Source organism: Martes martes (assembly GCF_963455335.1).
Source record: "Martes martes genome assembly, chromosome: 9".
NCBI lineage: Eukaryota > Metazoa > Chordata > Mammalia > Carnivora > Mustelidae > Martes > Martes martes.
Window position 1 is genome coordinate 48,097,939 of NC_137896.1, and position 27,615 is coordinate 48,125,553.

General features: G+C 44.9%; 1 protein-coding gene across 1 annotated transcript in view; it reads right to left on the reverse strand.

Moving 5' to 3' along the window:
- Positions 1 to 16,892: 16,892 nt before the first annotated feature.
- APMAP (adipocyte plasma membrane associated protein) overlaps positions 16,893 to 27,615 on the reverse strand; it is a 149,926-nt gene continuing 139,203 nt past the window's right edge. The window contains exon 9 of the mRNA XM_080814560.1: positions 16,893 to 17,446. Coding sequence (XP_080670686.1) covers positions 17,378 to 17,446 — 69 coding nt within the window. The 3' untranslated portion in view covers positions 16,893 to 17,377. The remainder of the gene's footprint in view (positions 17,447 to 27,615) is intronic.

Consider the following 27,615-nt stretch of genomic DNA (forward strand, 5'->3'; position numbering starts at 1 on the left):
CCTCAAAAAATTAAGAATAGAACTACCATATGATCCAGCAATTCTACTTATAGATACATATCCAAAGAAATCAAAATCCAGATCCCAAAGAGAATCTGTACCCCCATGTTCACTGCAGCATTATTTACAACAGCCAAGACACAGACACAACCCAAGTGTCCATCAGTGAGTGGATGAATGGATAAAAATGTAAATGTGCACACACACGCGCGCACGCACACACACACACGTGTGTGTGTGTGTGTGTGTGTGTGTGTGTATTATTCAGTCATGAGAAAGAAGAAAATCCTGCCATTTACATATTATCTTGAGGGCATTATGCTAAGTGAAGTAAGTCAGAGAGAGAAAGATAAATCATTTATACATAGAATCTAAAAAAGCTGAACTTGTAGAAACAGAGTAGAATGGTGGTTACCTGGGGCTTGGGGATGAGGGAAATAGGGAGTTGGTGGTTGAAGGGTATAAATTTCCAGTAATAAGACAAATAAGTTCTGAGGATGTAATGTGCAACATGGCAACGATAGCCAATAATACTGTATTATATACTTGAATGTAACTAAGAAAAGAGATTTTAAATGTTTTCATCATAAAAAGAAATGTTAATTATGTAAAAGGCTGGAGATGTTAGCTAATACTATGGTAATATTAATTTTGCAATACAAGTGTATCGAATCAACACATTTTACTCTTTGGACCTACACAATCTTATATGTTAATTATATCAATAATGCTGGAAAAAAATAAAATTAAAAATACTTAAAAACTTGGAGAACCTGGGTGGGTTCAGTCAGTTAAGCATCCGAGTTGATTGCAGCTCAGGTCATGATCTTGGGGTCATGAGATCAAGCTCCACATAGGACACTACAATCAGCAGGAAGTCTGCCTGAGATTCTCTCTCTCTCCCTCTCCCTCTGCCCCTCCCCACTCTCTCAAATAAATAAATAAATCTTTTAAAAATTACTTAAAAACTAAAATAAAACTAAAAAAATGTATGAACATTATGCTTATTATACCTTTGATTCTCAAGCCTTCCAGACTGCCTTGTATGTCCAGTTAGGGTGTGTTTCTTTTTCCTTTGAGCATTGAGTTATTCTCTGTGTTATACTTGGCAACAAATCTAAAAAAAAAAAAAGGATGTAAATATGAGCTTCTCTCTTCCCACAAATGACCTTTTTATTCATGTGTCCCTGGTGTGCACACTGAAGGAACCAACAACATCCCCACTCATGGTACCCGGTAATGCAGTGAGCTCATGATGCAGGCAGGAGGGAGTGCTGCAGACCCACTGCTACCCGGCTTGAATGGCCATCCCAGCAACACCCCCTGCAAAGACAGATGTCAGAAGTCCTAGTCTTCAGGAAATCCAGATCATTTAATCCTGCTACACCCCACCAGAGGCCCAAATGGAAAAAGCCTGAGAGGGCTTTCATTCAGTTTGAAAGAAGCCCCTGGCAGGTATGTCATGGTATAATCGGGAGGAAATCCCAGTTTAAAAAAAAAAAGAAAAAGGAAAGGAAAGAGGATGTCAGTAACTAATATCAAAGAAGTCTTGTGAACTTCATTTTCATACAAAGTTTGGAAGTTAAGCCCATCAGGGTAGCAAAGGAAATGAAGCCCTCAGGAGAAGGCTGGTGTTGGTCACAGCACAAAAGAGGCAGGAGCATCCTATGAAAGCTGGTGATGTAGCAAAGCATATTCACAATGTCACAAGGGCTCCCTAGGACTTGGGGATGTTTTAAGCTGAAATGCAGAAAGGCTTTATTTCACCTTTAAAAAAAATACACACACACACACACACATATACATATGTATGCACACGTAGATACACACACATATACACAAATACCATATATATGTGATATATATACATATGTGTGTATACACACACACATATATATACACACATATATATACACATATATATATATACACACACACACATATATATACACACACACTCACATATACACACACACACATATACACACACACACACACACACACACACACTGCTGGTCAGAGAAGGGCTTAACTTTCAAACTTTCTATGAAAATGAAGTTCACAAGACTTCTTTGATATAAATTACTGACATCCTCTTTCCTTTCCTTTTTTTTTTTTTTTAAACTGGGATTTCCTGCCAATTACACCATGACAAGCTTCCCAGGGTCTTCTTTCAAACTGAATGAAAACTGCTCATGCTTTGGACCCCTGGTGGGGTGTAGCAACATTAAATGAATTAAACGATCTGGATTTTCTGAAGACTAGGACTTCTGAGATAGATAGATAAAGATACATATTTTTTCCCATTTTTTTCAGAGCAGTTTTAGGTTCACAGCAAAATTGAGAAGGAGGTATGGACATTTTCCATATCTCCCTGTCCCCAGAAATACATAGCCTCACCCATCACCAACCTTATACATCAGAATGGTGTATTTGTTACAACTGATGAATTTATATTGAAACATCATTATTACCTAAAGTCTATAGTTTACATTAGAGTTCACTCTTAGTGTTATACATTCTATGGGTTTGGACAAATGTATAATGATATGTATCAATCCTTATAGTATCAATACAGAGTAGTTTCACTGCCCTAAAAATCCCCTGTGTCCTATCTATTCATTCCCATGATTTTCCTTAATCCCTGGCAACCACTGATCGTTTTACTGTCTCCACAGTTTTGCCTTTCCTGAAATGTCATATAGTTGGAATCATTAAGTATATCACATTTTCAGACTGGCTTCTTTCATTTAGTAATACACATTTACATTTCCTCCATTTCTTTTGTGGCTTAATCATATTTTTTAGCATCTAATAGTATTCTGATGTCTGGATAGACCACAGCTTATTTATCCTTTCACCTTCTGAAGGATATCTCGGTTGCTTCCAAGTTTTGGCAATTATGAAGAAAGCTGCTATAAACATCTGTGCAGTTTTCTTTTTAAGATTTTAATTATTTATTTGACAGACAGAGATCACAAGTAGGCAGAGAGGCAGGCAGAGAGAGGGGGGAAGCAGGCTCCCCGCTGAGAGCCCGACGAGGGGCTCGATCCCAGGACCCTGAGATCATGACCTGAGCTGAAGGCAGAGGCTTAAACCCACTGAGCCACCCAGGTGCCCCTTGTGCAGGTTTTTCTGTAGACGTAAATTTTCAGCTCCCTTTGGGTAAATAACAAGTAGTGGGATTACCGAATCTTATGAATAAAAGTATATTTAGTTTTGTAAGAAACTGCTAAGCTGTCTTCCAAAGTAACTGTTACCATTTTATATTCCCACCAGCAGTGAATGAGAGTTCCTCTTGCTCCACATAATCGCCAGAATTTGGTCAGTTTTCTGGGTTTTGGCCATTCTAATATGTGTGTTGTGGTACCATTATTTTAACTTGCATTCCCCTGCTGACATATGATGTGGAGGATCTTCTCATACTTATTTGCTGTCTACCTTCTTTGGTGAGGTGTCTGTGAAGTTCTGGCTCATTTTTTAACCAAGTTTTTTGTTTTCCTACTGTTAAGTTTGAAGAGTTCTCCCTATATTTTGGACAACAGATCTTTATCAGCTGAGTTTTTTGTAAATATTTTCTCCCAGTCTGTGACTCATCTTCTCATTCTCTTGACAGAGTCTCTCACAGAACAGAATGTTTAATTTTAATGAAGTCCAGTTTGTCAAGCCTCTTTCATTGATCATGCCTTTGGTGTTGTAACTTAAACGTCATCATCAAATCCAAGGTCATCTAGATTTTCTTCTGTGTTGTTTTCAAGGAGTCTTGAAATTTCACATTTTACATTTATGTCTGTGATCCTTTGAGTTAATTTTTGGAAGGGTGTAAGCTGTGTCTAAATTCTTTTTATTTTTGTTTTTTATTTGTTTGCATGTTAATGTCCAATTATTCTAGCACTATTTGTCAAATACACTATTTTTGTCCCATTGTGTTTCTTTACTTTGTGAAAGATCAGTTGACTGTATATGTGGGTTTGTTTCTGGCTGCTATCTTTTCTTTCTTTTTTCTTTCTCTCTCTTTCTTTCTTTCTTTCTAGCTCTATTCTCTTCCATTGATCTATTTTTCACCAATACCACAAATCTTGATTACTGTAGCTTTATAGTAAATCTTGAAGGTGAATAGTGTCTTTCCTCTAGCTTTGTTCTTCTCCCAAAAGGGCTGTCATCTGAGAAAGGGACCAAAGTTGGCAGAAATGTGAGACAGTGGTGTGAAGTAGCCCCAAGATTCCAGCTCAACCCCAAGTAAGGAAAGCTATGCCATATGTTTGCTCAGAGATTTCTGATACTGCAAGCCTTCTGCTTGTATCTAACTCACACACCAGCCTGCAAATTAGAGAGAACAGACTATCGTCTTCATTTTATGATAAAAGAATGGAGACTAGCACAGGGATATGTGGGTCCAGGGTCATACAACAAGTCAATAACAAAGCCATAGATGGAAGTCTGGACCAAGTATTTTAACTCTTCTGCCTCTGGGGATGAGGACACTTTATCCCTGTCCTGTTTCCCAAAGTCCCCAGTAGTAAATCTCATCGATCACCCTGGAATTCTTACTTTATTTTATTTATTTTTTCAGTGTTCCAAGATTCATTGTTTATGCACCACACCCAGTGCTCCATGCAATACAGTCATGCTGGAATTCTCTATCTCCCTGCTCCTCCATGATGACATCTATAACCTTCCATATAAATGGCCCTCTGCTGGTGCTGTAGAACCAGGGTTGATATAATGAGTGTTTAGCCCTTGGTGTCACCCTCAAGGATACCGTGCATGAACACAGCCTCATTTCTGTGATATTCCTGCCCACGATGCACCTGGTCCTCGTAGGAAGCAACACCAGACAAAAGATTCCTAATCTGTAATCTCCAAATGTGTTGAGGTCATGAGAGTCTACAAAGACTGAAGAACTACTCCAGATTGAAGGACAGACAATAACTAAATGCAACATGTTGATTCTGAACCAATCCTTTTGCTCTAAAAGTCATTACTGGGACAAGTGGAAAAATTTCAATGGGGCTTAAGGACTAGAAGTTATTAATATGTCCATGAAAATTCCCTGATTTTGGTGATGATTATTTTTTGTGGTTACAGAGGAGAATGTCCTTATTTGTAGGAATTACACAGTTACACACTAAGCTATTTGGGAATGATGGATCATCATACAGGTAATTTAATCTTAAACCTTTGGAAGGGAAGGTCTTTCTTTGTATTGTTCTTGAAATTTTTGTTTAACTTTGAGATTGTTTCAAAATTAAAATGTATTGTTGTTGATGATGTAAGTGCAACCACAGAGAAACCCGGGTTTCTCCAATGGAAATGTAAGTGCCCCTGTCTATCTCAGGACACTGAGGCATTACCGATGGAAGTGGGGAAGAACCAGGCACACACTCAAGGCTTGCTTTATGCATCCATCAACATGCTGACCATGCTCACCCAGCCTTCACCTGCCTAAACAGAGGAGGGAATGGATGGGACCTACGGGCTGTGAGAGATCTGTTCTGACTTTGGGAACCTGCCTCCTTCCTGCACCTCTGGTCTGTAAAGCTTTGCAGAAGCTGAATCTAGCTGGGCTCCCAGGTGCAAAGAAACATGTTCCTGCAACCAGAATGGGGGTTGGGGGGGTGGGGGGGTGAGGTGCCTTTTCCCCAAAATTCCAGTGAGTTTCTAGGAACTTCCTATTGGCCATGGCTGAACCAATCCCTGTGACTGGAGTGAAGTTGGGGGTGGGGGTGGAGATATCTGATTGGGCAGGCTGGGTCATGTGCAGGGTGGGGATGAGAATCAACCTCTCCCAACCCAGGTGGGCCAAGCCCTGCACCCAATAGGAGCTCGCTGGGAGAGAAAAAGGGACGGGTGTGCTGTAGTTGGGGGTCTTCAAGCCTGCCTGTCCCCAGACCATTTCTGTCCCAGACACCCCAGAGCACAAGAGGGGGATATGGCTGGGCTCTTTGACTTTTGCCACCTTCTGCCCCCTGCCATTGCTCACAGTGACTTTGCTTGGGGCAGAGTTCAAGACTGAGGGGCTGGGAAGCCCCAAGGACAAATACATTTATAGTTTATAAACAAATAATAATTTTCTGTGTTTGTTTGGTAGACTTTTTGTGCTTTGGTTTTGCAAAAGTGGGACATACCTATAACCCAGTGTGCCCAAACCACATGCTTATAAAACAGGATTTGGATTTTTTTTCCTTTGAGTTGTCAGCCCCTTTCAAATGGACCCCGCATAGAAATGTGCCAACTCATGGACAATAAGAAATATCTCTAAAATGTTTAACAGACGTCTGTGTAGCATGTGGCCCATCTGTATCAGAACTTACCTGCTTACTAAAATTGCTTACTAAAAATGCAAATTCCAGACTAGTTGATTGACTCAGAGTCTCCAGAGCAGAATCCACGAACCTGTTTTTAATAACCTCTCCTCCTGATGGCAAGGGACTAGGGGGACTGGAGTGAGAGACCATGGATAGGAAATTGTGATGAAAGCAGAAATACTCAGAAAAGCTGTGTCTGTGTCTGTGTCTGTGAAAAATAGAGACAGAGACAGGGAGAGATATGTGGGTCCTGGAAGTTTTGATTACAAAGAAGCAAGTGAGGTGGTGGAATTCTGGTGTCACATGTATAATTTATCTTTGATCTAATGACAAATTAGAAATGCAAACTCTCTGTTCTTTTTAAAATATGCTTTCTGCTTCACCCAGCCAGAGGAGCATCCGGCAATGCAAGGGCTAGCCAAGCTATCTAGAGAAGGCTGCCCACTACTATCCTGCCAGACAGCCAGCACCAGCTGGACCTTGTAGATTGACTCACAACTCTATGTCCATCACCGTCACCATGGAGGATGTGATCACAGCACGAGGATCCCTTCATTGGACGAGTATATGGATTCTTTTTCCAGTGCACATTCTTTTCAATAAGCTCTCATCCATTTTAACACAAGATAAACACAAAGAACTTCCAGTAAGGTTGGTTCTTTCACCAACTTGACATATCATTCGTTTTTAATATTCCTTGTGCAAAACGGAGCAATGTTTGATCCGAAAAGTAAAAAAGTCAAATTGGTGAAGATCTCTTAATCTCTCCCTTCAATCCCTGCTGTTTGTACTGGGATTGAGGGCACACACTGAGCTGTCAAAGCTGTTCCAGCTTTGTCTGACCAGCTTGCCAGGATGGCAGGAGGAGCACAGGTCCGTCCTTGCTTTCTTCGAAGCCTCTGAGGTTCCCTTGGTTTGACAGAATCACTGTGGCTGCCGACCTGTAGGCTGTAAATTATTGCAGGGAGATTGTGGATCAATAAGTCCCCCAGGAATAACCCATAAACAAAAGAGCAATGCCTCACACACACAAATAGTGCCATTTTTCAAAAGGATGTCGATGGTGTAGTGACTGATTAATGCAAACTCATTCTAAAGCATACCCGAATCCAGGGAAGCTTTTGATCACTATTTTCTGGAAACTCAAAACACTGTCATGTTTTACTGTGGTATTTTCTTGATGTTAAAAGGAATCCTTGGGAGGCAAAAAATGATGACAAGCAAAAACAGATCCGTGGTTTCCAGGTGAGGACTGGGGAGAGATTAACATCACAAAGGAATTTGGCAGAAAGGGGATTGATCTGTAGCTCCTTTGGGATGATGGTTTTCTGACTTTGTGTATCAGTCTTAGAACCACATACCAGAAAGGGTTTTACTTTTATCATATTTAAAATAATATTTATTGAATTAACACATTTTGATAAATTGAACAAATAAAAATTTTAAAAAGAAAGCCTCAAACAACAAAATGCTGGTATAGTGAAGGGAAGATGATTTGGAGAAGAGCACCTGGATGGCTCAGTCAGTTAAGCATCTGACTCTTGATTTTGGCTCAGGTCATGATGTCAGGGTCGTGAGATCCAGCCCCACATCTTGTTGCACACTGGACATAGATCCTGCTCCTGCTTAAGATTCTCCCTCTCTCTCCCTCTCCCTCTGCCCCCACCCCACTCTTCTCTCACTCTCTCTCTCAAAAAAAAAAAAAAAAATATATATATATACACACACATATATGTATATATGTATGTGTGTGTGTGTGTGTGTGTGTATATATATATATGAATGAATTATTTAGACAGCCCTGCCACATACAAGTCATGGGCTTCAAATCATTTTAGAGGGGTTGAAGCAGAGACATCAACCTCCTTCATCTTTAATTTCTATTTTGTACAACAGTGTCTACCACTGGAGTAGTTGCAGGTATTCAATAAAATGATAGCTATGTCACATAGTGGCTTTGTGCCAGGCCCTTCCCAGCCTCTGCTGCCAATTCTTCCACCAAAACACCCTGACTCCCTTTTGTGGAATTTGGTTTCTCAGTGATTCCTCTCTCTACCCATGAGTTCCAGGGAACTCATCTTACTGTCTTTACCCTAACTATCATGGTGGACTCAGGGTGTGTAGACATAACCTAGAGACAGACAACGAAAAGGAAGGACTTGTGAGAGAAGACTTTTGAACTTCTTCCATAGGAGCTCAGATGAGACTCATGTGGGGTTTTTTTTTGTTTGTTTTCTTTTTGTTTGTTTGTTTGTTTGTTTACCTGGAATGAAGAGTTTGATATCCCTAGAAGATGTTGGCAACCAGCTTGGGACCATGAGGTTGAAAAGCTGCCTGAAATTAGACATCATATGACTTATGTCCTGGAGCAAGCCTAACCTGAAGCTGGAAATGTACTGCTCCACTGTGTGGGAATCAAGGTGACTCTGATGTGGTTCTTGTCCTTGGGGGCTTACTGGCACAGACAAAACCCTCAATCACAAAATAAGACAGGAAGCAGTGGTGCCCTGAAGAGTGCCAGAATGTTGCCAGAGAATCAGAAGACTACCAGCAAGGAGCAGAAAGTTATTCTTAATCTTGTCCTCAGTCCTAATGCAGAGAATGTGCACATTCAGCAAAGAGAGGGGTAGAGGAAGTGGCACGGGGCCAACTTGTTCTTGGGACCAACCTCCTCATTTCCTCCTACAGGATCAGAATCCAGCAGCTTATGCATGAAAAGGACACCATCTCAACAAGTCCAACTTAGCTATCCCTGAAAACAATTGTGCTCTCTGATTCACCTTCTGTCATCTTTACCCTCACAGGGGGAACCTGGGCTCTGCAGTGTCCCCTGAGATCAACCACTGTCTGGTTGGACTTGACCTCTCAGGCCGAGTTCTGCCTGTCCAAGACCCATATCCCTACCCCATATCTGGGGTAGGGATATGCTTCAGCTCTCGCCCAGACAAAGCAACATTCTTCAAAACATTTCTCTGTAAGAGAAGAATCCAAATTACCTTACCACAGGCCCTCCATGTGTGGTGGGTGAAGGACTGTGATGTTATCTTCTGGGTTCTCTCCCTTCTCCTTCTTCTCCTAGGGCAGGTATTCCTTGCAGTGCCATAGAGGTGGCTTGTGGCAGGGCAGAAAGTAGACATGGTTGTGGACACCTCCTGGCATTTGTTTTCACAAATCTCAAGTCCGGTCTAGAGGGAAGAGGTGGGAGCCTCAGAAGGTATAGGGGGCAGGGGTTTCCTTCAGATAAAACAGACCATCCCCTGGCCCTGAAGGAGAGGAGAGGCCGGGACCCAGGGGCAGAGCTGCCTTAGCTCCTCTGCCCAGGGAGAATGTAGCCCATGCTAGGAGGAGGTTCTGTGTAGCTCCTGGTCTTCTCAGAGCACAGCACAGAGGAACATGAGGCTGCAGGACTCAGTGGGGACCACCTATGGCCAGAGGTCTTCTCTGTGCCTTGGCTGTGCCCAAGTCCTTGAGATGACCCTAAAGAGGCCATGAGGAGGGGCCAGGAATCAGGAACCCCTCTTACAAACCAGAATCCAGAGAAGTGGGTGCTTCAGTTCACTTACAAAAAATAAAGAAATGCAGTATTTCTCATGGACTCTTGCTGTGGCCTGTGGTTCTTACCTCTCCATCCTCTGTCTTTGTGTCTGTCCACCCTGTGTATTGAGAGACAGCATAGTCATGTTGTCCCCACCTCTGTGCCCTGACAGCCGCACTCCCACTCTGCTCAGTGGAGGGCCGTCCCCCCAGCAGGTTGTATCCTAACAGGAGCCTGAGCTTTCTTCCTTCATCAGCGGTCACACGGCAAGGTGAAGGGTCACCTTCCACTTCTCTGTCCACTTCTCTCAGGATGAAGGGTCCCAGGCCTACAGGTCTCATCAGACTCCCCAAAGAAGCATTTGTGCTCATCACAGACTGTCCCTGGGACAAGGGCAGCCAGCTTCTCCACTATCCTGAAGTCCCACAAATCCCACAGAGCTTATCCCTGGATGGGCTGCTAAGGACCCCCCCACGTCATGTGTTTCCATGGCAATAGGTCACATGTTTGGTAAATTCTTCAGTGCCTCTAAGGAAAAACAATCTCCCCTCTCTGATTTAAGGTGATTCTGAAAGTGGCCGTCATTGATGCTGTCTTTTCCTGAAGGATAAAGGGCCCTTCTACCACCCAAGCAGGAGGTGAGGACGAAAGGTTGAGACTGACCGAAAGTTCCATCAGTATTGTGTGGAGGACTCCCCAAACCCTATGTGTGGCCTCAAAGGGAAACAGACTCGGAGACAGGAGGTGGCCTCTGCCAGCACCTTGACCCAGGCCTGGGGACAATATGTGACCCAAGTGGGGTTGGAGCAGAATGGAGGGGCAGCACAACCAGCCCCGGGAGCAAAGCAGGACAGGGCACTCCACAGTCCCTGCCCCCCAGGAGGACATGTCACCTTAGGGCCCCATCCTTCCTCATGTTCTCCTGTGGCAGGGGAGGCAAGGCGTGCTGAGGCAGATGGGATCGATGTTAGAAGGAAGCCGTGATGGATCTATCGGAACTGAGCTAAAAGGTGGGGGACTCTCCCAGTGGGTGGGACAAAAAAGGACAGAACAGAGACCTGTGCTCATCCTTCAACCAAGCAGGCAGTGCTGAGGGAGAAGGAAGAGACAGTGTGTGGGAGGAGGGCCTGGGCCGTGGGTTGTCTTGTCCATTGTCCCCGACACCTCAGGGACGTGCGTCCCAAGGACAATACGGGCCTGGTGGCCTTCAGAGGTCTTCCATTTGTCCCCTACCTGCCCTCTGTGAGCCTGGAATGAAGTGGGCACACCTGGCCCGGGTTCAAGCACACCCTGCCTGACTCCACCTCATCTCACTGCGCGCCCACATGGCCTTCCCAGGCAGCCAGCTGCTGTCAGATGAAGTGGTTCCAACTTGACCTGAGTCCCAAATATGAACCTGGGGACAATCAATAAAAATGATTGGTAAAATGACACCCTAATGTCTCAATGTTAAATACACCCAAACTGCCAAATCTATCCGTGATTACATTTCAACACCAGTCAGTCATTCTTTTCCCTGCAGACATCTTTCTCCAATAAATAATCCAACCTATTGATCATTTACTCATCCAGAACAGCATGCAGTCCCTGAGAAGCAGGCTCTGTGTCAGAGGCATGCTGTCTGATTGCTCCCCCCTCCCTTCCCAGAGCCCACCAAGCACCTGTTCCTGCTGACAATCCAGAGAACCCAAGGGTCCACAAGCCTGGCCCCAGTCAGCACCCCTCAGATCTGTGACCCCAGTGCCAAGACCACATGCAACCCAGGCCAGTTAAGTCCCCTGCTGGGAGGGAGGACCTGGCCCCAGTGCTCCCTGCAGGTCCCAGTGAACCTCCATTCAGGCATTCAAGGTGTGCACATGGTCAGACTTTATTCTGTGTACCCCACATTCTCCAATTAAGAATTAGGTCAGCCCCTAGGTGCATGATAAGATCATTAAAGTCATAATAACCCTTACCACATGATCCAGATATCACAGAGGCACACAGAGTGGCATGAATTCCTTGAAGTCCATCTCTGCAGGAGACAGAGAGGGTAGATAAGTGAGAGACAGAGAGACTTGAGAAAGACAGAATCATGGAAATGAGACTCACACAGGCAACCCCACACACCCAGCAGACATCTGGAAGTTCCAAAGCCAGACTCTAGAGTGTACACCAAACAGGAAAACTAAGAACTTTCATGCTGAGTGGTGCATAGCAAACCTAACTTTTCATGTTTAAAATAAAATAAAACCAATAATTTCCAGGTTCCAGTAATTTATCCAGCATAAATTTAGTTTACCCTATAAACTACTCAGATGGCTGCTCCCGACTCAAGTTGCAAGAAGGAAAACCAACAAATGCTCAAAGCCATGTTTGTGTAAAATAAAAAGGAATCTGTCTCCTCTCTTTTGTTCTGAGAATCACACTGGGTGAACAGCAGGAATGGAGTCTGTCCTCTGCTGGGGTGGGTGTGGATCAACCCAGCCTCAGGACGGAGGGCTAAGGGTGAGTGTGACCCAGCTAACAGTCTGAGAAGTTAGTGGACTCCAAGTAACTCTGCCAGGAGCCATGAGTTCCAACAGGGAGGACAGCGAACTCAGGGCAAAGCCAGAGCTGGAGACAGCTACAAAGTGACCAAGTACTTTGAGTGTCCATATTAAGACCCCCCCCCCCAAAATGTTTTCATTCAAAATTAAGCTGCTGTTGGAAATATACAGTTTTATTTTTATTATGAATGGATTTTACATAAATATAATAAGACTGAACGGACTTAAGAATGGACTGAGTGGACTGAATGAGACTGAATCCTGCTTGAAAAGGAAGTAAATCTCAGTCCGGCGTAGGACGCAGCTTTCCTCTGCAACGTGTTTCTGAAATCAACATGAAGACAGTCTCTTTTCCCCTTCCCTCCCCATTCCGTGGCCCAGTTCTAGGCACTGAGGACACAGCAGGAAACATGACAGACTGAAATCTGGCACTCGGGGAGCTCACCTCCTGGTCCAAGAGAAGCAAGTAGCTAAGAACAAAATGAAACCAGGATGTCATGGGGGCAAGGACGGCTCCTATGGGGGATGGTCAGAGATGGCACCCAGACAGTTGTGTAAGCTGAGAAGACAGACCCTGCCAAAGACCCCACACAGAGGGAACATGACTCACAGTGGGACTGTGTCCCTGCAAACATCAAGGCTGAGTTTGTGCCGATTTGTGCCAATTGCATTCTGTTCACCAAGTACTGAAGGAGGTGACTGAGACTCAGCTGTCCTGGTGGAACCCGCACCACACGGCAGGAGAGAAGAGTCATGGCCATTCATCGAAGATGCACCTGGTACCAGGCTCTGTTCTAGGTGCTTTGCATGAAGTTACTCTCTGGTTCTTGGGGATAGGAGTTAACATTTAAAATTTTATTTTTATATTTATTTTTTTTTTTATTTTGTGAGAGAGAAAAGGACAGCAGGAGGTGGAGCATGGGGAGAAGCGGCAGGGAGGGAGCCCAATGTGGGGCTTGATCCCATGAATCTGTGATCATGACCTGAGCCAAAGGCAGACGCTTAACCAACTGAGCCACCCAGATGCCCACGAGCTAGCATTCTCATTGCACAAGGAAAAATACTTAAATCCACCCCGTAAAGACTACACTCCTAAGCAGGACACTGCAGGACAAGTATGAAATGTGGTCATGGTCTTGAGGAAGAGAGAAGTGGAGGGTGAGGAGATCAGATGATTCGGTGTGGCAGAGCTGGGCCACAGGTGATGCCACCCGCTCCCTGCTGTCTATGACACCCCTGCCTGGAGCCCAGAGTGGGCCATTCCATGGGGAAGACATCCCCTGCCCCTTCCACGGAGGCCACCATGTGAGGAAGCCCAGTTCTGCAGAGGCCACATGTGTCGATCCAGGTGCAGGAACCAAACACCTGAGTGAAGAAACCATCCAGTGACTCTCCAGACTTCCAGCAAAGCTTTGCACATTGTACCTCTTCTAGATTCTTGACCCACTCAATGACAAATAACAGTAGTAACTAGGCACTGCTAGGTGGGGTGGTCAGTTACGGAGCAATAACTGAAAACCAGGGGTGTGCCAAAAATTTATTCCAAAAAGTCAAAATATTAATGCCTCTGAAATTCTACAGTAATTTCAAAGATTGGGATGTAAGAAACTACCCCAGTTTTCCCTGAAGATATGGCTCAAGGATAAGACTTTTTCCAAAGTGCCCAGGGAGCCAGAACTAGAAAGCTGCCCCCTCTCCCACTCCTTCCCACCCCAGTGCACTCTCTGCTATGCCACATTGCCTGCTAATAAAAGTCCTATAAACAGGAAACAAATGTACTGCGATCGCTGATGGAACATGGAGAATACACCATGGAAAGCTATGTATGGACCATAAAAGCTCACCTGAGTGACACATTTGGCTGATCTCATATAATATGCTAACGTTGACAAACGTGAAGCATTTAATTAGTCACAGTTTCACTTGCCTTCACATTTTGAAGGCTTTACAGAACATGCACTGGGTTACTTGTATCTCTTTTAAAAGCTAGAGAAAGTGTGAGTTAATGCCTTCTTTATCTGTGATGGGTTTCCCCGTAGCAAAAAGCAGCTCACAGAGAGCGGGGTCTTCTAATTATACTTTTGACACTAATAACTTGCCTTTCTTTTCCCTCGTCTTCTAGTATTTTCAGAGAAGTCCTGAAACAAATAATGAAATAAACAAACATACATACGTGTGCATATGTGTGTGTGTGTGTGTGCACGCGCACATGTATATTGATGCAAAGAGAGGTTTGCAAAGGTCAGGATTTCTCCCCATCATGAGATCATCCTGATTCCTGCATCTCTTGGCGCTCAGTTAATGAAACCAACCAGTGAGCAGGGAAAGGGGCTGAGAGCTACAATGATGTGTGTGTCTGCATAAGCCAGCAGAAGGACAGAGGCAAAAAACTTGGGGTTACCAAAACATATGTGAGTCTCTGCTTCATCTCTCTGGAACTGCAGACAGTCTGCAGTGAAGTGGGGGCTCCCTTGTAGAGGGATCAGGGCTCTGGACTACCCCACCCGTTGGAGAGCTGAGAGATCCCACCATATATACGGTTTATGCACCCAAATTCAATGATTTGTGTTGGTCAAAATTTTTAAAAAGAAAGTCCTGGAAAAAAGGCAGGGCATGTCAATGTCATCAAAATCTCTACCCAGCAAACTCCTACCCCCCAGGAAAGCCTGAGACACAAATTTTGCAGTTCCCTGGGTCAGACACAGCAGTTCTGTGCTTTTGGTAAAGAGGTTGTTTTGCCAAGCTGTGATTGCCGAGCTGTAATTCCAGTGTTTGCAAATATGTGACTTGGGGCAACAGGACACCTAGCCAGCCAGTGACCCCCCTGCCTCTGCTGCTCAGCTGGAGAGGCTGTGTGGTGTGCCCCACAGTGTGGAGCTTGGTACAGAGAGTCAAGCATGGGGGGCCTTAAGTAGAAGGGACTCTGTGAGAGGTGTGGAGCATTTGTCCCACACATGGACTCCATGCCTAATCCCCAGCGTTCAGTCTTCCTCAGACCCCCACACTTCCAGCAATGCAGCACAAAATCCTTCTTAGCCTCAATCCATCTTAGTGAGAGCAAATGCACCCCAACCCAAATGGCTGGATTTACACAGCATGATATGACATGAGGCCATGGGGTCTGTGCCCATGTTTTCTGGTATACCCCTGTCTCAGAAATCATGATTACTGCAAGAATTCTCAGCAAGGTGGCCTGACCTCTTTAATTCAATCTCTGAGATATTAGATCTAATAAGACAGATAACAGGGGATGGGTCCGGAGGAAATGAAGAGAGTAGGAGAATTAAAAAAAAAATAGAGAATCCTCACCCATGTGGGAGGCTTCTTGGCCAAGACAAAACATGGGAAGACTTTCAGGCAGTATAGGGTAGGCATTACAGTATTATGTCCTTGAAAAACGTCTTTTAAGTAATCCATTGCATTTTAACACAATACAGTCTTCTCTGAAGAGAAACAAATGTCCGGGCAGCCAATCAATGAATTAAAGTCTTGTTAACAGGCACTTACCAAGGGAACATCACTATTTTCAAATAAAACCCAATAGTTAGCTCACACCAGAAATTCTGCAAGGCTCACTTAAAGTAAAACTTGTACACAGATATTCATAGCAGCATCGCTTATAATAACCCCAAAGTAGGAACAATCCAGATGTCCATCAGCAGATGAATGGATACACAAATGTGGTATATCCATAGAACGGAATATTAATCTACTATAAAAAAGAATCCAGTATTGACACCTGCTACAGCATGCACGAATCTTGAAAACATGCTAAGTCAGAAAGGTCCCATACGGTATTGAGTAAGGAAAGGGTTACAGTCTAGGCAGGGAGAGGTAGGGGGACGCTGGCTGGGCTCTGAAACTATTCCTGGCAGACAGAAATGCCAGACAGAGCCAACAGACCACCGGGCCTCAGATGGTCCAGAGTACTTTTCTTTGGCAGCTACAGTATATCACAGAAAATGACCAAACCTCAAAGAATTGAGTCATTAAGAGTGTTATCAAGAGTCAGTGCTCAAACCAAGAATGCACGAGAAACTCAAGGCCAGAAGCTTCCCAGTCAGTTCTGAATACAAGACTGTCACTAGAAGCCTGCAGTGGCAACCCATTTGGGAGGCCTCTCACTCTGGGGAGCTGCTTCTTCCCCTTCTGCTCTCACCTCCACTTAATAAACTTCCACTTCACTTCACCCTTTTGTGTCTGCGAGATTCATTCTTTGACTCCGTGAGACAAGAACCCTATAATCCTGTAATAGTATGATTCCATTTCTATGAAATGTCCAGAACAGGCAAATCCATATTCAGCCAGAATGATGCTTAATGGGTCCAGAGTTTGTTTTGGGTGAAATGTTCCAAATTTAGATAGTGGTAGTGTTTGCAGAATATTGTAAATGTACTAAAAGCCATGAGATGGCATACTTTAAAAGAGTTAAAGTGGTGAATTTTGTGTTGTATGAACTTTGTCTTAATTTTTTAAAAACTCTATTTGGTAATTTTTTTTTAATATTTTGTTTATTTATTTGACAGAGATCACAAGTAGGCAGAGAGGCAGGCAGAGAGAGAGGAAGAGAAGCAGGCTCCCTGCTGAGCAGAGAGCTGATGCGGGGCTTGATCCCAGGACCCTGGGATCATGACCTGAGATGAAGGCAGAGGCTTTAACCCACTGAGCCACCCAGGTGTCCCTATTTGGTAATTTTTTTTTTTTTTAATTCTGCAGGGCCAGCATCTGGACAGAGTTCCTTCGTCCGAACAAGACCAGTGAGGTTAGGGAAGTGAAACTCACTAACCTGAGCACAGGTGGGAGGGATACAGTGTCGAATTGACTCTGGAAGCCAAGGGAATCCAGTGGAAATTCACAAATCAATCTTTAACCTGCTTTTTAACTATGTCACAGTAAGGATCTTAAATCCAAGGATATAGGAGAATCCTTCCAGGGGCAGGAAACAGAGGTATGGAGAGGACAGGAGATGGGTGAATGCTTTGCTTGTTTTTCATTTTTAATCAACCTCAATCACAGCTGGTGATATCTGGGAGGCAGGACCCAACACTGTCCCCTGGCCTTTGTTCTTGAGGCTCCTGTTGGAAAAAGAGAAAGCAAATTCCAATCAATCGCCATAACATGTCCCTGCAAGAACATAAAAATAAGTGATTGCTTATTTTCAACACCTGAACTATCTACTCCTGTAGGAACTCAGAAAATCTGATAAGGTGATAATGGAAAATGTGTCATGCATGAATATCCATTTTAAAAACACACTTATCTCACACTTTACGTAAAGGTCGAAATTAATGTTATGTCGAAAACATTTTTCAAAGCACAATTATCTTGATTCGTGAAGCGAACCAAATTCCTATTAGGTTTACAGTCTTGGGTTTAAGCTGTGCACATTTCACCAGAAGGGCATCACTGATCTAATTGAAAGCCGGAATTAAAGCAATGCTATAAGGACCTTCTATCCCTCCAGCTGGCTGTCTTTATCCAGGCTCCTCTGTCACATCTTATCCTCCTGGGAGAAGCAAGAGAACCTTCTCCTGGGGCACCCCACGGCCCCATCTCCGTATGCTCTTAACCTCCCAGGCACAGATATGTCCCTTCCCTGGGCGGTGGCATCTGCTTCCAGGGCACATACGGCCTGTAAGGTGGACAGCACCGTGTACAAGGGACCCAGCGTAGGGGATATCTTTGCTGTGTAACAAACACCACAAGCTTGGCAGCCTTGCACAGTTCCCATTTATTATCGTCCACTTCTGTGGCTCAGAAGTCTTGGAGGGTGTGACTGGGCTCTCACAGATGCAAATCTATCTGGAGGGCCTAGGGAAGGCCTGCATCCAGGGTCGGTCAGGTTTTGGCAGAATTCAGTTCCTTGCTGTGGTAGGACTAGCAACCCCCATTTCCTGGCCAGCCACCCATTAAAGACTGTCCTGAGCTCCTGAAGGGTGCTCTCAGTCCCTACCATGACCATAGCCTCTATGCCAAGGCTGGGAAAGAGCCTTGCTAGGGTCAAACCCTCTCACCTTTGCACCTCTCGGACTTCCACCATCAGCAAGAGACTTTTCTCTGCTTAGGCCCACCTGGAACACTTCCTGATTTTAATGCTGAAGGATTAGCAACCCTAATCACATCTGCATATGTATGTCACTTTAGGCACCATCATTTAGGACTAACACCTGCCATAGGCACAATCTTGGAATTAGGGTGGGAAATTTAGTTTGGGGACATCTTTGAATCTGCATCCCCCCACCCAGGGAATAAGCAACACTTACTGGAAGCTCAAAAGTCAAAAAATGAAGTACATCACTTTTCCAGCATTCCCCAACACACAGTTTCTGGACCTTCTGATTGCACTAATCCTCATCATCATCATCACCATGACAGCTAGTCCCTAATGCCAGGCCCTCTGCTCAGCACCAGACAAACTGATCTCACTTAAGACTCACTATCTTTTATGAAGTTGACTCTGTTACTGATCCCATTCTGCAAAGAAGAAAACTGAGGCTCAGAGAGGTTAGGCAACATGCTCCAGGAAACACAGCCAGTACATGCAACCAGTTGGAAGAGATGGGCCCAGAGCTGGCAGCTCATGCTCCTTACTCAGGAACTGAGCAGGCATGGTTAGTTTCACCTCTCTGTGGCCCCCCAAGGGCTTGGATACCTTTCCCAGACTCCTGACCCTAAACTGAGACCCTTCATCACCCCATCTGTGCACAGCCCATCCCCACCTTAGTACTCAATCCCTGTCCTCCTGCAGGTGGAGGGGGGCTGTCTGCAGCCTGCTGGCCTATTAGTAAATACCACAGGTTTTTTTTTTATTTTTTTTAGTACTGATCATTTGCAGTTGACTTATTCCACAGAGGATTTGATAGAGTTCACTAGCACATTAAAATGGGAAAAATGTAAATAAATGTTCTCAAACTCTAGATTAGCATAGAAAATCAAGTCTAAGGGAAGGTTAGAAGTCCATGCTCTGCTCTCTAACCCAGTTCCTAAACTTGAATATGAATTTTACTATCAGCTCCCCAGTGAACAAAGCAAAAAGAAAAACACAATCAGTTACAAAGTTAACTCTGTGCAGAAGTAGAGCCATCTCCTTAGAAAAATCAATTCTTTTCCAAGTCACATAGCCAGAAGCCAGAGAAAAATTTGTCTTGTGAACCCTGGTTGCTGTGCTAAAAATCCCTGGGCAGCATCCCTGAAGTGCAGCTTGGGGTCCCTCTGTTATTTCCTGTCCTGCCCGCCCCTCAGTGTGAGGAAAGCCAGCTGCAAACTGAGCTCTGTGAAGAGGGACCTGCAGGAGGCTAGGAATTGCAGAGACAACACACTCTCAAGGGTTGAGGTTCTGTGTCCTACAAACACCCTCCAAATACCCTTTCTCTCTCCCGCAGTGGACGACTGGCATTTCAGGCTGTCACCTCCTGGGATCGGTGGACAGGTGTTCTCTATTGACGTCTCCTAAAATTTGTATTTTTTTAAGATTTATTTATTTATTTGGGGGTGGGGGGAGTGAATCTTAAGCAAATTTCCCGTTGAGTGCATTGTCGGGCTCAATCTCACAACACTGAGATCAGACCTGAACCAAAACCAAGCGTCAGGCACTTAACCAGCTGCGCCACCGAGGCGCCCTTCACCCCTAAGGTTTCTAAATAAGCTCGGTTCGATAGACAGACTTCTATGAAGATAGACAAGACTGCCTAAAGCCCTTACCAGGCCAACCAACCTTAACCAAGGTGGGACCTTTACCAGACCCTCAACACCAGGTTCTTGAGCCTCAATGTCATACATAGCTTGCATACAAGGGAGCCAACAAGAAAGGATTGTTCTCAAAGCATAGTGTGCTGGTTTATAAAGACACTTTTCCCAAGGATGAGGGGCTGGAAAAGGGAAACATCCTTCTGTCCTACTGTTGTTATCTCATGATTGTCACTGTTAGTGGACACAAGACATCACAGGATGCCTTTCTTCATAATCGATACTTTTATAGGGCTCCTGGAAAACAGAAATATTTGTGCAAGGAGGCTTTAAATTGTTACTTCTAATTTTTTCCAGACAACCAGTACTCGCTGATGGCCATTACTTCTCATTTCTTCTCATTCCCAGAAGGAGGTATTTGTCTCTAAGCATATGGAAACTTTTAACCCTTGACTCAGATCAGTGCCTTTATACGAGTTCGGTTTCTCTTGCATTCCCTAGACTGTCTCAGGACAAGGAAGAATGTATAGATGGGACCAGGTTTACACACATGCATACACACACACACATACATACACAGGTTTACACACACAACAATTTACACATAGGTGCACACAGACACACACAAGTACACACACAACAATTTTAATTTCAGCATATGAATGTTCATGTTTCTAACATAAAGCTCATGTTCCTCACTTTTTTTTTTTAAAGATTTTATTTATTTATTTGACAGATCACAAGTAGGCAGAGAGGCAGGCAGAGAGAGAAGGAAGGAAGCAGGCTCCCTGCTGAGCAGAGAGCCCGATGCGGGGCTCGATCCCAGGACGCTGGGATCATGACCTGAGCTGAAGGCAGCGGTTTTAACCCACTGAGCCACCCAGGTGCCCTGTTCCTCACTTTCTAACAGCCAAAATATTTTAGCCCAGAAACTTTCCAAAGCAAAACAGTTAGTTCTGAACCACAGACATAGCAGAGTCTCGGGAATGAAGCCACATAAATCTCTAGTTTTGACCCAAATAGCTGCTTATGAAGCCAGCAGAATAAGTTGCTGGAAAAATCTGAAGCCCTCAGTAAAATTCCAGGGAGCCCAAGAACCCTGAACAGCCCAAGTGAATTTAGGAGGAAAAGTTCATTAAGTGAGAAAGCCAGGAGCAGTTAGGATGGCCACAGGGCCCTGCTCAAGGCCTCACTCAACATTTCTGCTTCTCCTGCTGGCCCCCAACTTCTTCTGTCGGTGGGGTTAGCCAAAGCTGGTGGAGGGAGTGCCTTCATTGCCTTCCCCCAAGTGCCGTGGGTGACCAGTGACATGTCCACCTGCAAAGATGACATTCCCACACACCCTGGAAACCAGTGGGTGTCCTCCACCTGCCTCGGGACAGTTGTTCAGCTTGAATGCTCCCCGTTGATTCACCTGAACATTCCCCACCATTAAAGACATTTTATTTGCTCTCACAGTAAAGGATCCATCCCATTCTATAAAATTACAACACTTTTCAGCTACATCTTAAGACTGGGTGCCTGGGTGGCTCAGTGGGTTAAGCCTCTGCCTTCGGCTCAGGTCATGATCTCAGGGTCCTGGGATCAAGTCCCGCATCGGGCTCTCTGCTCAGCAGGGAGCCTGCTTCCCCCCTTCTCTCTGCCTGCCTCTCTGCCTACTTGTGATCTCTGTCTGTCAAATAAATAAATAAAATCTTAAAAAAAAAAAAAAAAAGACTGAACGCTTGCCCTTATTTTGTCTCATGCACTGGATGTGTTTATATGTTCCAAACACTTAGCCTATAACAGCCCTGAGTGGGAAAGACAGTGATCATCTGTACTTTACCCGTGGGGAAACTAAGTCACAAAGCTGTTACTACCTTGCCCACCGTCACACAACTAGAAATGCTACAGCGGACTATTTTGAGGAAAGGGTAAAACATAGACTTGGATACACTAAAGAAAGGCTTTTGAGAGCCCTCAATTCCAACCCTAGATTCCACAGAAATGATGTTCTTGGAAAACTCACAGTCTCCAGGAACTCCTTTGAAACCATCCTTGTGTCTGAGAAAACACATCCCAACCCCATAGCCCATTGGAGTCTTTTCCATATTTGGATATTTTCCCGCCTGCACCTTCCCCTGGGGCTGGCACAGGAAGTCTGTGCTTCTCTCTCAATTACCATTTCACCTGTGCATCCCCCACATCTCCCCACCGGGTGCTAAGCCTTGTGAATGGGCAAGATCCCCAAGCAGGAAACTGAGATGGGGTGCGATAGAGGGGACAGGGTCTGGATGTGCTGACAAGCCCCTGTGGAGGGCAGAATTCTGAGGTGGCCTCTAGTGACCCCTCCTTCACACTTAGGTTGAGATACCATCCCTGTGATTATGGTAGTTTCAATGACAAAAGGGAGATTATCCAGGTGGACCAGAGCTATGCACATGAATGCTTTCCCAGCAGACAATTTTCTCTGGCTGGTGGAAGAGACAGAAGTCCTAGCATTAAACACCCACGTGCCTTTGCAAGCCATGATGAAGGAGCGATGCAGACAGTGTCCAGGAGCTGAGAACACCCCCACTGACAGCCAGCAAAGGAAATGGGGACCTGAATTTCTAGGAACTGAGTTCTGCCGACCACTTACAGGAGCACGCAAGCAGGTTCCTCCCGCAGAAACCCCACCTGGCTGACACTCAGTTTCAGCCTCATGAGACCTAGGGGTGCTGGGAACCCCACTAAACGCAGATTCTGACCCAGGATGACTGGCTGTTGTTTCAGGTGCTAATCTTGTGGTCATTTGTCATGCAGCATGGGCAATGAATCACCCCAGAGGGGATAGGAAAGAGGCATAGCTTGAGAGGGGACTTTCTGGGAAGGCCAGCCGGCCTTGGGCTGCAGTGTGGTTTGAGACACTGGGTTGAGCCTCTGGAGCCTGTGGTTCAGAAAAAAAGCTCTTAAGACAGACCACAGTGTGTCTGAGTTCGGAACTCACCTCTGCATGAAGCAGACCTCCCTAAGCCTCAACTCTTGTATCAGTGTGTTGGGAGTGAGGAACGTGCCCACCCTGTGGGACCCTTATCAGGCTTAAATTATAGGATTCATGTGCAGCCCTGGACGGAGCCTGACAAACGGGAGCATCTGTTTGCGTCTAATGTGGGAAGAGACTCAACCTTGCCCCCCCAAAGATGTCCACATCCTCATCTCCAGAACCTGTAGCTATGTTGCCTTTCATGGTAAGAGGACTTTGCAGTCATTAACCTTAAAAATGAAACTGCTGGTTATTTTACCAGCAAAAAATGGGTTTTCTCAAAAATAGCAGAGAACGCCAATCCAGAATAAGCAAGAAAAACCACAGGTGAGTCCAACAAACCAAAGACAGGAACATTATTTTACGGAGAAGGAGGAGGAAGCTGGGAGGGGTTATTTCGAACCAGGTCCTTGGGAGACAAGCAGGAGTTCCCAGTGATGAGGGTTTCTCATCAGCTGTGTGGCAGAAGCGGTCAATGACTTGGAGGAGGGGTTAAACTAAGGATTTGGGGATGAGGAGATTGTCTTGGATTATATGGGTGGGCTCAATGGAACCACAGTGTCTTCATAAAAGGGAGGCGGGAGGGTGTTGCAATGGAGCCCTGCCGGCTGTGAGGGTGGGGAGGGGTCCAGGTGGCTTCAGAAGCTCGGAAAGGCAACAAAGCGGATCCTTCTCTAGAGCCTCCAGAAGGAGCCAGCCTTGATTGACATTAGCCCACTGAGACTGATTGTGAACTTCTGACCTCCAGAATTGTAAGATAATAAATTTGCATTGTTTTAAACCACTAAACTTGTGGTAATTTGTTGTAGTTGTCACGGGAAACTAACATACTCTTCCCTGAAATTACTTTTCTTAAGGCTTTCATGGGTACGAGCAGGGGGAAGGAGCAGGGGCTCATCTCAGGGACAAAGGAGCCCAGCAGTCATTGGTCCCAATTTATTCGAGGGAAGTTACCCACAGGACCATGTTCCCTGCAGTTCCTGTGATGCACAAATTTGTGTAAAATATAAAACTGTTAGAAATAATAAGAACCTAGTTGTTGAGAAATTCCACACTGGGCATTGCAGGCAGGAAACGGTGGGACTTAGCTTCTCAGCCCTGAGGCTTAGGACCAGACACAGACATGGACACCACAGGTCAAATTTCAGACAACACAGAGCCAAGAAGGTAAGGAGAGGGGAGCGGATCCACACATCAGGAAAACCTTTCCCTTACACCACCCCCCTCCCACGCCCCAGGATGACGGCTTCCCTAGTCACCTGGCAGCTGGGAGCAAGGCCCACAGCGAGGTTCCAAGCAGGCTTATTTGGTGAGGTGTGTGTATAAAAAGGCACACACACACACGTGCTTTATAGTTAATAAACTATGCATCCTCAATGGGGGGGAAAAAATTGGGCTTAACTTGCAGACAAGTCTTTATATAGTGAAGAAAACAGTTGAGAGCATCCTATCCTGGCACCCTGGCTTCCAGGCATGAAAGATTATCAATGTCAGAGTTCCTGCCTTCCTGAAGAAAGGAAGAAGATAGAGCCCAGGTTGGTTCAGAGCATCTTAAGGAATTTTATTGACTATGAAAACCTATGTGAATAGATGTTACAGTTTATCCCATAGAGCCTCATTTGACATTTACTTTTATTCCAATGTAGGAATTTTTTTTGTGTCCTCACTTTACGGATGGGGAAACTAAGGCCTAGAGAGATTTAAAATTTGTCTAGGGTCCTACTGCATGCAAGGGTCAGAGGCAGGATTTGAACCTCAGGCAGTCTGCCTCCAAAGGATGTAGACATAATGTCCACACCACAGCATCGTGACTGCTGTGGACTAAATGTTTGCGTTCTTCCAAAGTTCCTATGTTGAAGCCCTAACCCCCAATTTTGGAGCTGGAGCCTTTAGGGAGTGCTTAGGGTTAAATGAGGGCATAATGGGAATTGATGCCCCTGTAAGAAGTGACAGCAAAGAGACATCCTCCCCACCCCAGCCACTGCCATGTGAGGACACAGAGAGAGGGCAACTGTTTAGAAACCAAAAAAAGGTCCTCCCCAGGAACCAAATCAGCATCATGACCTTGGACTTCCCAGCCCCCAGACCATGAGAAACACACTTCTATTGGTTAAGGCACCCAGTGCAGTGGAACTTGGCCACCATGGCCCAAGCTAATACAGGTTTCAAGATAACACAGTAACCTAGTTGATAGAAGATAATGATGAAGGAGATTTTCAACTTTCAATGTTTGTGGGCCCTGCTCCTGGCTTCCCAGGAAAGATAGACTTTAACTTTTACCAAGGTCAAAATGGGACTGTCATGTGGGAAGAGGCCCCAAGAGGAAGCCATGGTGTTGTCATGGGAACTGGGCACCCTCAGTTGTGTGATCAATGCCCCAATAACAGGAGAAGGGGAGGCTGACCCAGGGCCTGGGACTCTCAGAGGCTTCCATGGATGGCCGCCTTGCCTGAGCATGAGGTCCATAAGCTCGTCCTAAGACCAAGATTTTTGCAGCTCCAAAGATGTCCTCAAAGGCAGGAAGTGATCATTCACCTGACCCCATTGTGTTGGAAACCCAATTAGTTCTGGCAGCATTGTAGCCAGCTCTCTCGAAAGCACAGAACCCAGTGTCAATGAGCAGGTGTAATTTAGCCAGCTGAGCCGAAGGACAATTGAGAGGCCACTGGACACTCTCGGATTGTTTCTCCCTCTGTAGTAAGTGTGGTTTATAAGCTTCAATGAAATGATTAAGTTCACTTCAATAAATATCTCTTGAGTACAAGGGAGTTCATAATAGAGTAAGGATGATCAGCAAACAGAAAATTAATGCCCAGACAATGTGATCGACCGCCCAAACAGGCAAAGGCAGGGGGTGTAAGGGTGAGAAGGGAGTGTCTGTCTCTGCCCGGGTAGGCTGGAGGACAAATATAAATCCCACAGAAGGGAAGAAGGTGGAAGACATTTGCATATATTTGTCAAGTAAACCTGATGTCTAAGTTGAGATGCAGGAATGAACAGTAGAGAACAAACCCACCTCATGAGCTGGGGGAGACTAGGAGGAGGCTGCCCTGGGGACACCCCCAGAGAGGAATCATCAACTGTCGGGAGATGCCCCAGCTTCGCAGGAACCATGGCATGGTCAGACTGACAGGAACATTTACTCACTGTTTGTTCAAGTAAATCACTCTATTCTGCAAAGAAATCAAGTTACCCTGCAGACAAAAGCTAAGTGAATTCAGACTATAACCTTGTCAATCCGTCTGCTATCCCAGTACTGTTCCTGACTGTGATCAGTGGTTTCACTCCCGTCAGACACTAGACCGAACAGAGCGCCTGCAAAGGTGGAAATATGTGTCTGCTGTGGTGGGACCAGAGCCCGGACTTCAACCCCGTGCTTCTTTAGCAGACAGGAAATGGTCCAGAACCCTGATGGTCCAGCAGGTGCACCATTGTCCTTCTGTGACCTAAGCTATAGAACACATTGAGTCTGCAACTTCTGTTTTGTTTCTTTATGTTTAAGAATGTATAATGAAAAGTAAAGCCAATGGGTCTAGACACCTTCCACCATGGCCCTGGATTCCAATCTTCCTGGAAGTTTTCCCCAAACACAACCAGGGAACTTGGCAACTAATGTCCCAGATTCTGAAATCACCATTTCAGACAGCATCACTGTTAGGTGTTACCAGTGGCTTGACCAGGAAGCACAAGGTAGAAAGGATGCTCTTAGTTCATGTCAAGATTCAAAGGGAGGCACTACAACTGTCTCAGAGCACGGGTCTGCAACAGTGAAGCTGCTTAAGAAAGTAAAGTCTGTTTTACCCTCTGCAGTTTCTAAAATTCAAGTAAAATGAAAGGGCAATGAGCCAAAAAAGCATAATAATTGTGAGATTCCCATCTTGAGGGAAGACGTGCCAGAGATAAATCAGGGAGACAGAAAGTAGAACACAGTCCAGATATTTAGGTCCTAGGGATCTTACAACACAAGGTAAGCGGATCGGAAAAGATTGCACACACCCCCTTTGGGGAGCTGTGGCAATCAGCAGTTAAACCTAAGGCTGGCTATCACATTGCCCAGGGTTCAAATCCCAGCTCTGACACTTCCTCGTATGTGACAACATGGGGTGCCAGTTTCTTCGTCATGTAATCATTGATAAGATAAAGTGAGAAAACTGATGTAAACACTCAGTACAATACCTGTCACTTAAATGTTAGTGATTACTCTGCAACAAACCACCACCCATCAGCATATTTCTCCCTCTTGGGGCAATAATACATCAATGTATTTCAGTAAATATTCCTGATGTAGGGAGTACTGCTTAGATTATAGAAACCATCACATTTTATTTGAGCTGGTTAATGGAGGTAATCATGATGAGTCTCTTTTTGAAATTAAGAAGACTTTGGAGATGTGTTTCTATCACAACACTCTGGACACATTTTTATGTCCTTTAACATTTTCCAGCTCATGCACCTGTTCTTTAGAAAATAGATGGAATTTTCTTCTTGTGATTTCACTGAAGTTTACAGTCTGTTAAATCCTTATCTAGATGAGAATTTTAGTCTATGGGACTT